Source organism: Panulirus ornatus, chromosome 29 (assembly GCF_036320965.1).
Source record: "Panulirus ornatus isolate Po-2019 chromosome 29, ASM3632096v1, whole genome shotgun sequence".
Classification (NCBI taxonomy): domain Eukaryota; kingdom Metazoa; phylum Arthropoda; class Malacostraca; order Decapoda; family Palinuridae; genus Panulirus; species Panulirus ornatus.
In genome coordinates, this window is record NC_092252.1 from 15,887,742 (window position 1) to 15,901,879 (window position 14,138).

The 14,138-nt window shown below is 36.6% G+C and overlaps 1 protein-coding gene across 1 annotated transcript; it reads left to right on the forward strand.

Moving 5' to 3' along the window:
• The first annotated feature begins 122 nt into the window (after window positions 1-122).
• Window positions 123-9,936, forward strand: LOC139758154 (cytochrome c oxidase subunit 6A, mitochondrial-like). The gene is made up of 3 exons (XM_071679310.1): window positions 123-278; window positions 3,917-4,059; window positions 9,690-9,936. Exons 1-3 carry the CDS (start codon window positions 185-187, stop codon window positions 9,777-9,779), a joined length of 327 nt encoding a protein of 108 aa, XP_071535411.1. The 5' UTR covers window positions 123-184; the 3' UTR covers window positions 9,780-9,936.
• Window positions 9,937-14,138: the final 4,202 nt, after the last annotated feature.

Sequence of the window (14,138 nt, forward strand, 5' to 3'; positions counted from 1 at the left end):
ACATTCTGAAATTGAAATAGATAGGAAGATATAAATAATATTTAGCTTAAATGATAAATCATTAGATAAAATAGGAAGATATGGAATGATTTATTTTATTGGACGATGAAAGTATATTGTGACTAAAGATAGATCGTCGCTTGACGCCACAGTTGCATCTCGGCCAGCTGATCGACCAAGCAAGATGGCAGGCACTCTCTCCGCTCTTGCTCGCAGGACTTTCTCGACCACCATTCGCAAAGCCGCTGTTAGTGCGGCAGAAGGACACGCCCATGATGGTAATTTTATGTATTTGTATTTATGTGATGAAAAGGCCCAAGGAAACGTCTGATATGATAGAGAATGCTTACCGGCCGAGGTCATTGCGTCATGAGAATTACAGTTTTCAGATACGGGAATTTTTCTCTCTAGTTTTATTATACGTCTTATATTATAATATCTGCAATCACTGCACTGAAGTTTGAAGTAGATTTTGGTAGAGCCAAGATGAAATTAACAAGTAATGACAAAAGTCAATTCACGATTTGGTCAATCATGAACATTTGCATAGAATGTTAGTTACTTATGGCTTTTCTATACAAGCTCCCCAAGATACATCTTAATCAGATTTATATACCTTCTGAATGTGCAATGGTTTTGATACTTGGTTATTGTACTTCTGACGTTGATATATATAAAGTCGGGTAGGTGATGAAGACTAAATTAGCTCACAAGGTTAGATTACACCAGAAATTAAGGTTTTGAAGTAGATTTAAAACTAACCCACACAAATCAGGGAAAGTCCAATCGTATAATGATATCTGAGAGACTGAATTTAATCAAACCTAACCAAAGCAAAGTATTACAGTTATTACCTGTTAGTAAATGATTAGATCAGCAGTGCATGGAGGTTAGCTTTGGATATTAGGTCTTGTCGGACACATACATCATCAGAACATGAATTCGCAGAAATGCAAGTAAAACACAGAAGGCAGTGCATCATAGGAATGGAGGTCTCTAGACAGAATTATGCATCAAAATAGCTTTGGTTATGAAGTGAACTCTTTTAGTGGTAGCCAGAGTTCTCCTCTGCCAGTGGCCTGTTGACGGTGAGGCATAAAGACTTAAGCGGCACTGGAAATTACTAGATATGGAGAGACTTTTATGTGATCACCCCCTTGGAACAGGCATCAGATATATATTTTGATATTTGTAATGTTTAGAGGATAGAATAAAGGTTGTGGAGCATTAGATTTTATAGTGGATAAGGTTATTGGGGTAAGGGTAATATCTCGGAAAATGAGGTCAGTTAATTTAAGTTTAGGTGAAACACCTGTTAAAAAGTCAACAGAACCTGTGAAAGTCTTACCTAATTTCCCTAGCAACCAAGAGTTATCGTAATATTCAATATCCTAGTTGAAAGAGATCAGACGCACCCATGATTGAGCATTGCACCAACTGCAGGTAAATGTTAGCAATCCAAGTCATGTTTTGTAACTTTTACTCAGTTCTCTAAATGTTACATTACCAGTGCAAAATAGAATTACTCATTAATCAAAGCTTCTGATGGTACAGCAAGTCAGTTGGGTACTTAAATGGGTACGGAAAGATAGATTGTCATGTGATAGTGGAAGCCATTCTCGAGAGGATCTTCACATAACAGTTTGTTACTTTAAGGGCTAAAAACGTTTGTGCAGTATTATCTTTGAAACTTGTGCGACTCTTATTTGATGAAATGTTGATACGTATGTGGAGAATAACCAAATCATATCTTTTAACTTAGAGTCTTAGACAAAACCTGATAGGGGCCAGATCTTTGAAGAGTAAGGCATATTTGGGGTTGTAGAAAAGAATATTAGAAATATCCAAAACCTTTATGTTTAGAAAATATTGGCCATACTTTTTTTTTTTTAATAGACACAAAGTATGTACAAATTGTAAAATGTAAGCCATATTTTGGCTGTTGTTATTGATGTATGACAAATTGTCAAATGTAAGCCATATTTTGGCTGGTGTTAGTGATGTACGCATGATACTCCAAGAGGTTTTACTGAATTGTGGTCATTGCATTGTTGTGTACACCAGAATAAGGTAAGTTGTGTCAGTAGGGGCAAAGCTGTTTTTAGTGTAGGGATATGTAGGTCCATATAGTGTAATGAAAAGAACATTTAAATCATACATATATTCAAACCATACAGAGAAAGGTACTTTATTCAGCTTACGCCTCCATATTCCACTTGTTTCCAAGCCCTTCCTTTTATACTGGTTCATCATCATTATAGGTACTGTATATTTCTAGCTTTATTTCCATGTAGGTTATAGATTCTACACTCAGTATTGTGAAAATCGTATGGAAGAAAAAATCACTGACTGTACAGAGCTCTTTCTAAGTTGAAACTGTGAGGGTTGTCTTGGCTGAAAGATAAGTAAAGTAGTGCTACAAAGTTAAGAAGTGATTAAGGACTGGCTTTTGTAAATCGTAAGCTCGCAACTTGTAAGGCAGCAGAGGAGTTGCAGGATAATGAAGGGGAAACAGTGAATGCAAACAAGTAGTTGAGTATGAAAACTAAGAAGAGCAAAATGTTGCTTATTGAGATGTAGAGTTACTTTTTAAGGGAAAGTTGGAAAGGGCTGAAAATCAAAAGTCTGGGGAATATTCTTAGTGAGTTTTATGAATTGATGAGATAGCTTAAGATGTTAGTGAAAGGGATGCATGTTATTAAGCTGATGAAGGTTACAAGAAGTAAAGGTAATGTGTAGTGATGAAATATGGACTAGAGTTGTTCAATCTGCTCAGCATAGCAAAATGGAGTGTAGGATTCAGGTAACAGAGTGATAGAGAGAGTGAAAGCTGGTGAGGTAGATCTGAAATTGGAATATGATGTAAGATGATTAGAATAAGTGAGTAATGAAGCTGTCATAATGAGTTATGGGTTAAAGAGAGAGTCTGTAAATGTGCCATGACGATTCACACTTACAGAAAGATTGTCTTTAGGAAAAGTAAGTATCTGTATATAAGGTAAAAGGAGTACTATCTTTATGTTGTGCAAACCATGAATTCAGTCGTAATGGACTCTAGACACTGAGTTATGGACTATAAAGGTTACAGATTTGGAGACTGCTGCATAGGTTATTACTACCCTGGTGAATGTCCTGTCACCTTTACTGTGATGATGATGTAACTGCAGCACGGAACACAGTCCATCACTGATATGCTCCCCTTTGGTAGTGAAGGGAACATGGAACTGTGTGATTCCCAATGGTGTTATTGATTGATCAATATAGTCTTTACAACAGTGGATGCGAGTCCCTTTGGTTTGGTCTGACTCCACCACAGTACTGCCCATCACTGATGTTCTATCTCTTGGCTGTGAAGGTTACTTCCATAGTGTCAAATTGAACACCACTAATGGTGTCTTAACCCTGATGGATGCTAGAGAGATGTGTGAGCTACTACATAGTTTCCAGCTCCATATGCTAAAACTTTCCATGAGGCACTTGAATCCTTTATGTTAAAGAATCACATTACTTTATCATGTCCAAGTTTGTTGTATAATTATTTCATAAATTGTAAGGTGAAGTGATTTACATTTCACCTTTAAGAAACAAAAATATATGTAGTTTTATCTCTGCTGCTGCTGCTGCAGAAACGTATTCTTTTATGTTCAAATCTAAACAGCAAGTGAATGACAGTACTTTCTTTACACTGACCTACACAGTACATCTCTAAGGCTCCACCTTGTTTTTGAATCCACCAATATACCACATTATCCACAACCCAGCTTTACTGTATTGTTTTTTAGGTTATCTATAAAACGTGATTTTATTTGCTTGAACAACTGTTTTAAGAATAATGGAATGTATCTGGAGTATGAATCCATGCACTGCAGCAAATACTGATTCATGATGATGTACTTCAACTTATTATGATTTACAGGTGGATCTAAGCCATGGAAGATGGTGTCTATTCTAGTAGCTTTTCCTGCCATTGGACTATGCATGGCAAATGCTTTTCTTACTGGGGAACACGAAGAAAGGCCTGAATTTGTTGAATATGAACACTTGCGTCTTCGCACCAGGGTAAGAGGTGTTTCACTTTTTTGATTGTGTTAAAAGTAATTCATACTTTGAATAAGAAAATATGCATCCTATTTTGGTTTTCTTTAGACATAACTCTTTTGGGTGAAAGATGCACTTTTGCATATTTTAAAAAAAAGATTATTGCTTTGTAGAAACAGGGTTCATCTGTAGTTGTTTCATGCATTTTACTTATTTCTTGTAGTAGTGCATTGATTAGTCTTTCTAACGTAGTTGCAGGGCTTTTGTGTTTTTTTATATATATTTTCAGTGTATTTTTATGGTGTTCTTGCAGATTTAATAACTTTAATTTTTCCTTGTTGAGAGGCTTTTAAGTTTTTAAAGTTTTCCTTTATCCCTTTAGTTTAATGCCATGCATAAATTACCATGTGTTGTTCCTTTTCTTTCTAGGTTGTAATGTTCAGGTTCTTCTAGCCTTTTATATTAGTTCATATGTTCCAGCCCCTTGATTATTCTCATGAAGTTCCTTTAATTGTATCTCTAACTTATTTCCATTTGTTTTGTGGTGACCATACAACATAGCAGTATTCAGTTTTGCTACTTATGAGTTAATTAAGTATTTTCTGAATGTCAGCAGTTGTTTTCAACCAGACTTTGCATCATGAGCAACATCACTGACTTTTTTTTTTCATTTTTAGGATGATGACTGGGATTCCATTTAATCCTGTTGCTGAATTTCTTGATTGATCAGTTACTCTACTTATTTAATTTTACAGTGATATCATCGTTTTTTATACGATTTATCTTTACTTTCTCCTGGCATTTTGAGATGAAGACTTATTTGTATTGTTCATTTAACTTTCTGCATACTTCTGAGAGGTCGTATTGGTACTTTTCTCCTACTTTTAATGGTCTGATTTCCTGTTTCTTGCTTTGGTCATGTATGAATAGTAACTGGGTTCCTGTCTATGTTATTTATGTAGCTTTCTTCATTCACATATAGTCCTTACCTATGGGATTGCTTGATTTATACATTAGCATTCATTATATTTTGATCAAGCTCTTTTCTTATTCACTTCATTGTTATATTTTTGAATAAATAACCATGACAAGGTGCAATGTGCCTTCTGATATATCTTTTCCTATGAATTACCATGTTCTGTTTTCTCTTATTTCATTTTGTGCTATTTTTGTCCATGGTTAGTATCAGCCATTGACTATTTTTCTTGCTTTCTGTAGATATATTTTTGTGTTTGCCATTTAAGTAATTGCCACAATAGTTCTCACTTGCATTGATTGCTTACCAGTTTGTTTTGCTGTGGTCAGTATTCATGTTGTTGAAATGTTTGTTATCTTTAATTGCTGTATTAAGTTCATATTCATCTATTTTCAGGCAGTATTCCAAATTCATTACATTATGCGATATGATAGATTGTCATTCACTTATTTATCTGAGAACAGTGCCGTGTCATTTGTAAAGATAAGATCTATCATGTTGTTTCTTTTTGTCAGTCTGTGGGTTACCTGTAAAGGGCTGGAAGGCTTACAAAGATTAATTAGCTTTTGGAATTATCTTTCATTTGTCTATATAATATTGTTTTCTTTGGTCTTATATCGATACTTAGCTTGTCTCCCCTGCCACTAGGTAAAATGGAAGTTAAAATAATCATAGCTGTGTAGGTATGTATATTTGCGTGTGTGGGCGTATGTATATACATGTGTATGGGGGGGGGGGGTTGGGCCATTTCTTTCGTCTGTTTCCTTGCGCTACCTCGCAAACGCGGGAGACAGCGACAAAGTATAATAAATAAAAAAAAAAAATATATTTATTTTGTGTATATCTAGGATGTTCACTGCAGTTAGTTCACATTTATTGTGATATCTTCATAATCTGCTTTCCTTCCATCTTACTGTGGACATGTTTTGCTCCATGTATAGTTTGAGTTTAGCTCTTATTTGCTCTGAACATTTCATGTTTTTCCAAGTTTGTGTAATCTTTTACTTACTAAACCACGTTTCTGTCTGTTGAGTAGGACTGTGTTCTCGTCTTGTTTACTTATTGATGTAACTTACTTTTATTCTTACTTTTTTGAACCAGGGGATGTGAAATGTCCAGGATTTAATGTTACTTTTTTTGAGCCAGGGTAAACCATAGAAAGGTCTGTGGGGCCTGGATGTGGATAGGGAGCTGTGGTTCCGGTGCGTTACACAGGACAGCTTGTGTATGGATGTGAGTGGATGGGGCCTTTCTTAGTCTGTTTCCTTGTGCTACTTCTTTGACAGAGGGTGTGGCGATGCTGTTTCCTGTGGCATGGGGTAGCGCTGGAAATGGATGAAGGCGGGCAAGTATGAATGTGTACATGTATGTGAGTGGATGTCTTTTTCTTTGCCAGTTTCCTGACACGACCTTACTAATGCAGGAAATGGCGATCAAGTATGAAAAAATCACCTTAGTTCTCATTCCTCCTTTATATGTCCTCAGCTGGGTTTGGGTATTTATGTGTTCATTTACATTTACATGTTTGGAGCTAGTTTGTTTCTTATTTTCAAAGGGACTTTCTTTGTTATGATTGTTTATTTTTTCACTTGTTTGAATCTTGTTTCTGCCAGAGATTACATACTTCAGGTACCTGCAATGATAGTTCTCTTGTTGTAGGGTTAGCTCATAATACTTGCCATATATCTTGCTTGATTCAGAAGAGTTCTCTAATGAAGCTACGTGTTTCCTTTGATTATCAGTCCTAGGTGATTTTGTCAATGTGCATTTATTGTTGTGTAGTGTATGCCAGCAAACTTTCACATATTCATTTTTTCAGAAATTACAGTCATTTATACTAATACTTTGTAGAAGTGATCTATTGATGGTCCTCTATCAAGTGTCTTCATTTCATGCTGATCCAACATCAGATATGGTTACCTCCGAGTAAAATGATCTCCAATTGGCTGAAATTTCATAAATCTTCGCAACAGAAACCACAAACGTTGAATCATTTGCTTTTTTTCTTGTCGTGAAAGGTCTCTATTATCCCCTCATTACTTTACTCAGATTCGATTTTCTTGTTAATGATGACTTTGAGATCTTTGATGTTCACATTCAGTCCCTCTTCCTGATTGATGGATGATCCTCTATCACATATCCTTATTTTGTGTCAGTCTGATGTCTGAGAGGGCCACCAGGGCAATTTAGCCTGGGATGCAACACAGGCCTACCTAAGAATAGACCTTTGAAGGTCTTACTGTTTCGTATTTATATTGTTTATCGTACAGGGCAGAACATTGAAGTCCCCCATTCTTCTTGCTAAGCCTCTAATTTTTTTTGTTTGTTGCCTTTCTGATGTATTCCCAAGAATATTCGATGATTTGATTATTATTTCTTCCAATACATGAGGCTTTTAGTTGTAAAATATTTTTTTATGTTAACAAGCTTAAATTACCTTCCCATATATCAGTATCTTCCCCCTTTTTTTTATTTTATTTTAACATATGGCTCAGCAATATTCAGTTTTGCTACTTAAATACATTCTAAAAAATTTTATTGTTAGCTTTCTTTCTCTCTTAATAAAGGGTCTCAGTTTTATTACCTTGATAATTTTTCTAGTCAGTTTGATGTGCTCCTTATATTCCAGCTTCTTGTTTCTGATAATTTCTAGAGCTTTGATGTTACCTCACTTTAGATCTCATTCTCTGTTGGGGCCTAGTAAATGGTCATCATTGGAGTGTTGTTCCTTGACTAATTTTTTCAAATTTTTCCTCTTGATTACCGTAATTTCTCTTCTGCACATTATAAAGTATAATACGGACATTTTGCATTTTTTCTGTGCCTCCCTGTTACTGAGAGTGGTGTCATCTGCAAAGCATGACTGTATTTTCTTTTGCTTTGCTGTTTGTCTCTAATTCCATTACCATATACAGCACTGAAACAAGTAACTGCTCCTTGTCACACTCCCCCAAAAATATCCTCTGATATGGTTTTGTTTGCTGGAAATTTAATTTTTTTTGTTCATTTTAAACCCTGAAAATGCATTCTAGTTGGCCTCTAATGTTTTGTTTGCTTCTTTGTTTACTTTCTCAAATGACTTAGCAAAGTATAGAGAAACTGAGTGTCATTGTGATGAGCAAGTATTGGGGTTTTTGTGCTTTTTTTGTGGCGTAGCTTAGTGTTAACCTACATTTATGTAATTATTTTTAAACAGGTGTTCCAATATGTTTTTTTTCATCATTTTCTGACATTTTCTTTTATTTGCGATATTAAGCTAATTGGTCAATACTCTTTATTTTATTAGCTTAGATCCTCCCTTGTGTATTGGTGGTGCATATGATGTTTTGTGAACATCTGCTATTTTGCTTTTTTCTATAAATTTGCTTCAGCATTGACATTAGTTACGTTTTTATCTTAAAGGGAGATAGTTGGACTGCCTACTTATCCTCCCCATGTACCTGAACCATTTCATTGCCCTGGTCAGCCCTCTTGATCAGACTGCACTAATCAGAACGCCTTTCCCTGACATTACCATTCGTTAGGATTACTGTACCTTCAAAACTATTTGTTACCTTAAATGTTACCATTTTTTTTCCTTAGTCTGGTCACAAATGTAAATCCTTTTCAAGACCAGCTTGAATGAAGTACAAGAGTGGTTGAAGAGTTAGAAAAGTTAGAAGAGAAGAGTAAATATATAAGAATTCCAAAGCAAGGGGAAACTTACCTTTTATATCATGGCAGGTTGTAGCATTCCTGTAAGACAGGAGATGGTAAAGAGTTGTGGAGCTTAGTGGTGAAGGGAATGAAATACAGAGAGCATGATATCACATTCTCAAGTTGCCACTGGCTGCACAGTAGTGATGTGATGCAGCAGCTTACTGAGTATTGTGGTCAAAAATGATTGGGTCACAGGTGCAGTCAAGTTTTAGGAGGGAAGGAGAACTGTTCAGCCTTGTGGTGTTGAAGAAGTGGGTCAAGTTTTAAGGTTATCCAAAGAGAGTTGATAAGTTGCATTGGTTTAGAATCAGTTCTGTGTAGTATTTATGTAGAACTAGAACCTTCCCAGATGTGAGAGCAGTTCTCCATTCGAGGATGAGTTATAGCTTATTATAATCTTAGCTGTTCAGAAGAGAAGAAATTCGGGTATATGAACTGGACTCATGGTTTCATAGAAGCACATAACCCCAAATAGGAGAGAGACAAGCTAAAGAATATTTATATACTAGAGAAAAGTAGAATATAATAGTCATAATAGTCAACAGAACATAATAGTCAAGGATAGGGAGTAGGGCTAAGGTGATGATGCTTAGTGAATTTCATAATGCATAAAAGTGTTTTAAGATGAAGGGCAACTGCAGACCAGCTGTCTGGTCCTTGTTGAGTATATGTCATTCGATTTTTTGGTGAAATTTTTAACCAATTTACTCGTTTCTCTTGTCCTCATACTTTTGTAACATGGTTGAGCACTGATTGACAGGTTATTCATTTTGTCATCTAACCTACCTGTTTCCTATTTTTACAGCAGAGTATCATTGAAGTTGCAGATAATCTAGAATTCTTATTTTTGTTCATTATGTTGAATAAGTTTATCTTCATTGTGGTTTTTGTCATTCACAGGGTAACATTGTGCCATGTTAGATGTAAATGTAATTAAGAGCATCTGTAATTTTAATTCTAACTTTTTCATTTACAGCGCTTCCCCTGGGGTGATGGTCAGAAATCTCTCTTTCACAATTCCCATGCAAATGCTCTTCCTGATGGCTATGAAGAAGATGATCATTAATACCCTTTCTGAAGATAAATTTGTTTCTTAATTTATGTGATTTCATGTCTTGTAATATCTCCATCTATTGTACATAATGCCATTGTAAATGTAGATAATGTCAAATTTGGATTTTTAAAGTGATGACATGAATGAATAAAATCAGTACCTTATAGCATTCTTTGTTTTCCTTTTGATTAGATTTTAATCATCAAAACCTTTATAGAACTCCCATTTGAGTGATGAAAACTTTTATTTGATATGAGATTAATGCATGTGTATGAGTGTGTACGTGTCTTCTTCGTCTTTTTCCTGGCGCTACGTCACTACTGCGGGAAATGGCGATCAATTATAATGAATGGTGAATGAAATGAGATGTACTTGTCTGTCTACTTTGATAGTTAAGCATTGCATGATGATAAACCGTATGAACTTTGCACATGATTATATGCAGAGGGTTTGCTGATATATACTCCCAGAGTTATGTAGAAATGATTTTTTAAATTGTTGTTTTCTAAGAACAGCCAGTAGATAGTTTACTGATAGAGAGTATAAAGTTATGCTCTCATTTGTAAGAAAATGGTTTACATTTGTGTTGATTCAGAATAACATGAAAGATGTACAAGTATGCCATGATGTTCCCAGATTATGGGCAAGATTTTTTTTAGACTTAATTGTCTTTTCTGCCTTCACACGATAGCATTAGGAACAGACAGACAAATGGTGTTATTTACTTACATCCACTATCTACCAGCTATGTACAAACACAGAACTTCTGCATGGTTGAGCAAGTTAATAGAACTTTATGTAACATTGTTCCAATTCATTTTATCAAGTGCAAGTCTCAAACCTTTGTTAATGTTGAGGAATCCATATCTGAAAGCTAATTTTACTCCACCATCCATCTCCTTTGTGTCCCTCTACTACTTCCTCCCTTTGTCTTGTACATCAGTCTCTTCACTTGTACTCTACAGGTATCTAAGCCTCTCATAACACCTTTATTGATCCATTCAATCAGACTATACTCAATATCATGCCTCTTCCTCACTCTCATTTCTTAACATGATAAACCCACCCCACTCCACTTAGGGTTTTAAGATATTTCATCTCCAGTACGGTCACCATATTTTCCTATGCATTCAAAGACCAAGATTCACATCCATAGAGCACTGTTAGGGTTACTATCTCTTCAAACGTAATCATCTTTGCCCTTATGTACCCTGACCTCTCCTATTAAACCCAGGAATGTAACACTTTTTCCTCTCAGAGACTCACTCCAGACTTTATGGTTCCATTGGCTGCCATGCCTACTCTTAGATATCTAAGGCTCTCCATTGCCTCTTGGTTCTCCCCATTTAAATTTACTTTAACCTCTGGAATCCTCTCACCAGAGCCATGGGAGACTTGCACTTTCCAGATGCAACAGACTTCACATGCCCACTAGAGCACTGCTTCCCTAATTACCTTCTACTCCTGTACTGCTGTTTACTCTCATCTTAAGCCATTTTTAACTTGATTTCTCATGGTATCTCTGTTTATGGGCTTTTATTCAAAGCTTATACTTTTTACCACTTCTCAGCACTTGTCGGGTAGACAGTTCTCTAATATAATCTGCTCCCAAGAATAAAGTATACATGGATGGTGATCTGTACTGTTCTGCTGTTAGAAATATACTGTATACAGATAGTTTGCAGGTGTATTGATATGCTTTGAAAATTATGTGGATAGTTCCATTATATATACAACTGTGCTTCAAAAATTATATGTAGATGGTTCACTGATACAGTTTGCTCCCAGAAATGAATGTAGATAGTTCTCTAAAATTCTGGTATGTTTTCTGAATTATATGTTAAGCACCATACTGCTCTGCCTTCAGAATTTAATGGTTCACCATTACATTGCTTGCTCCTAGAATTAAGTCAACAGCTTACTAATACAGTATCTTGTGCATCAGGAGTTCCATTGATTACAGCCATTCCCCAAGAACAATGTCTTATACAATGACTTTTAGAACAGGATTCGGATAAAAAGTCGTATATGGTGTCCCACAATCCAGTGTTTCACATATCAGTACTATGCCCATGAAAGAATACATTAGATAACGAATATGTTACATAAACTGTGCAGGCAATAGTGGGTGCAAGCGATCATTTGCTAGAGTGATCATTCACTGGTAAGTAGTGATGCCACCAAGATATATAGCACTATGCACATTGTTCCACTCAGCCTCCTGCTCCAAGAGTTCCTTCTTATCTTTATGTTCTCAAAGTAATTATTTGCTATCAGCTGGCTGCATCCCTGTAGAAGCCAGTCAAACCTACATGTGTTTTGTTGGGTTTGTAATCTGGAATGCTTACCTCATATGTAGTGTTATGTTGCCTTGTATGAGAGCACTAAATGACTGTTGTGCTTCTGGAAAGAAGAGAAGCAGGAACAGATACAGAGCTAAGATTTAGGTGTACTTTGGTGTTTTAATGCTGATCAATGTTTTGTTGATACGGTCAGTGCCTCCACCTGTCATACTAGCTCTAGGGAAACTTCTTGGATGAAGTTTTTGATGTACAATATTGAAACGATTAGAAGCATTTATTCTACATTAGGTAGAAGTTGTTGGTAGGTACATTAGATAGGAGCTTCTGGATTTTCCCTCTGCCAACTGCCTGTTAAGGGTGAGGCACTAAAGATGAATAAGCGGCACTGGAGTTCACCAGTTTTGGAGACTCTTGCTTTGACCACCCCTTTAAGAGAGTTCCTAGAATGAATGGGCATCAGAGATATAGATTCTTTATATAAAGGTGGTTTTGGTGCATTACACATTACAGCTAGAGACTGCGTGTGAACAAATGTGGCCTTTGTTGTCTATTCCTAGTGCTACCTCACAGGGGGAGGGGATGCCCTTTCATGTGTGGCAGGGTGGTGATGGGAATGGATGAAAAATTGAGGTACTTTGGAGTATTGATGATAGCAAAAAAACTTATGGATCTTACTCAACTGTGGCCACGTTTAACAAAAGAGAGGTAGAATAAGATCTTGTTCTTTTTCTGGCACTCCATTAACTGCTGAATTAGATTATAGGAGAATGAGTGATGATGGAGAAAATGAAAATCATTAAAAGTCTGGAAAGAAGACAAGGAGTTTGCTTCTGATAGCGTACTCCTTCAATTCTTATGGTACTGTGCATTTAAGCTAGATCCATTTTATGCTCATGGCATTCCTGAAAACCTGGGCTGATTGCTTTTTGGAAGCATTCTGTGGTGCAGCCCATCCCCCAAAAAGGAGACCCCTCTATCCCCTTCAAATATTGCTCCATTTACAAAGTTTTTGGAATTCTCTCTCTCTCTTTTTCTCATACACTTTAAATCCAATTCCTTTCTGATCTTGAATATGGATTTTACAGTGCTAAGTATACTTTGAGGGACAAGTCAATTGGGAGGTAAGTTTGAATGGAGAAAAACTGGAGGAAGTGAAGTGTTTTAAATATCTGGGAGTGGATTTGGCAGTGGATGGAACAATGGGAGTGGAAGCGAGTCACAGAGTAGGGGAGGGGATGAAAGTTCTGGGAGTGTTGAAAAATGTGTGGAAGGCGAGAACATTATCCTGGAAATCAGAAATGGGTATGTTTGTAGGAATAGTGGTTCCAACAATGTTATATGGTTGTGAGGCGTGGGCTATAGATAGGGTTGTGTGGAGGAGGGTAAATGTGTTGGAAATGAGATGTTTGAAGATAATATGTGGTGTGAGGTGGTTTGATCGAGTAAGTGATAAAAAGATAAGAGAGATGTGTGGTAATAAAAAGTGTGGTTGAGAGAGCAGGAGGGTGTATTGAAATGGTTTGGCCACATGGAGAGAATAAGTGAGGAAAGATTGACAAATAGGACATATGTGTCAGAGGTGGAGGGAACGAGAAGTGGGAGACCAATTTGGTGGAAGGATAGAGTGAAAAAGATTTTGATCGATCGGGTCCTGAACATGCAGGAGGGTGAAAGGCATGCAAGGAATAGAGTGAATTGAAATGATGTGGTATACCGGGGTCAACGTGCTGTCAATGGATTGAAACAGGGCATGTGAAGCGTCTTGGGTAAACCATGGAAAGTTTTGTGGGGCCTGGATGTGGAAAGGGAGCTGTGGTTTTGGTGCATTATACATGACAGCTAGAGACTGAATGTGAACGAATGTGGCCTTTGTTGTCTTTTCATAGTGCTACCTCGCGCGCGTGCAGGGGTAGGGGGTTGTCATTTCATGTGTGGCGGGGTGGTGACGGAAATTAATAAAAGCAGCAAGTATGAATTATGTACATGTGTATATATGTATATGTCTGTGTATGTATATATCTGTTTACATTGAAATGTATAGGTATGTATATGTGCGTGTGTGGACATG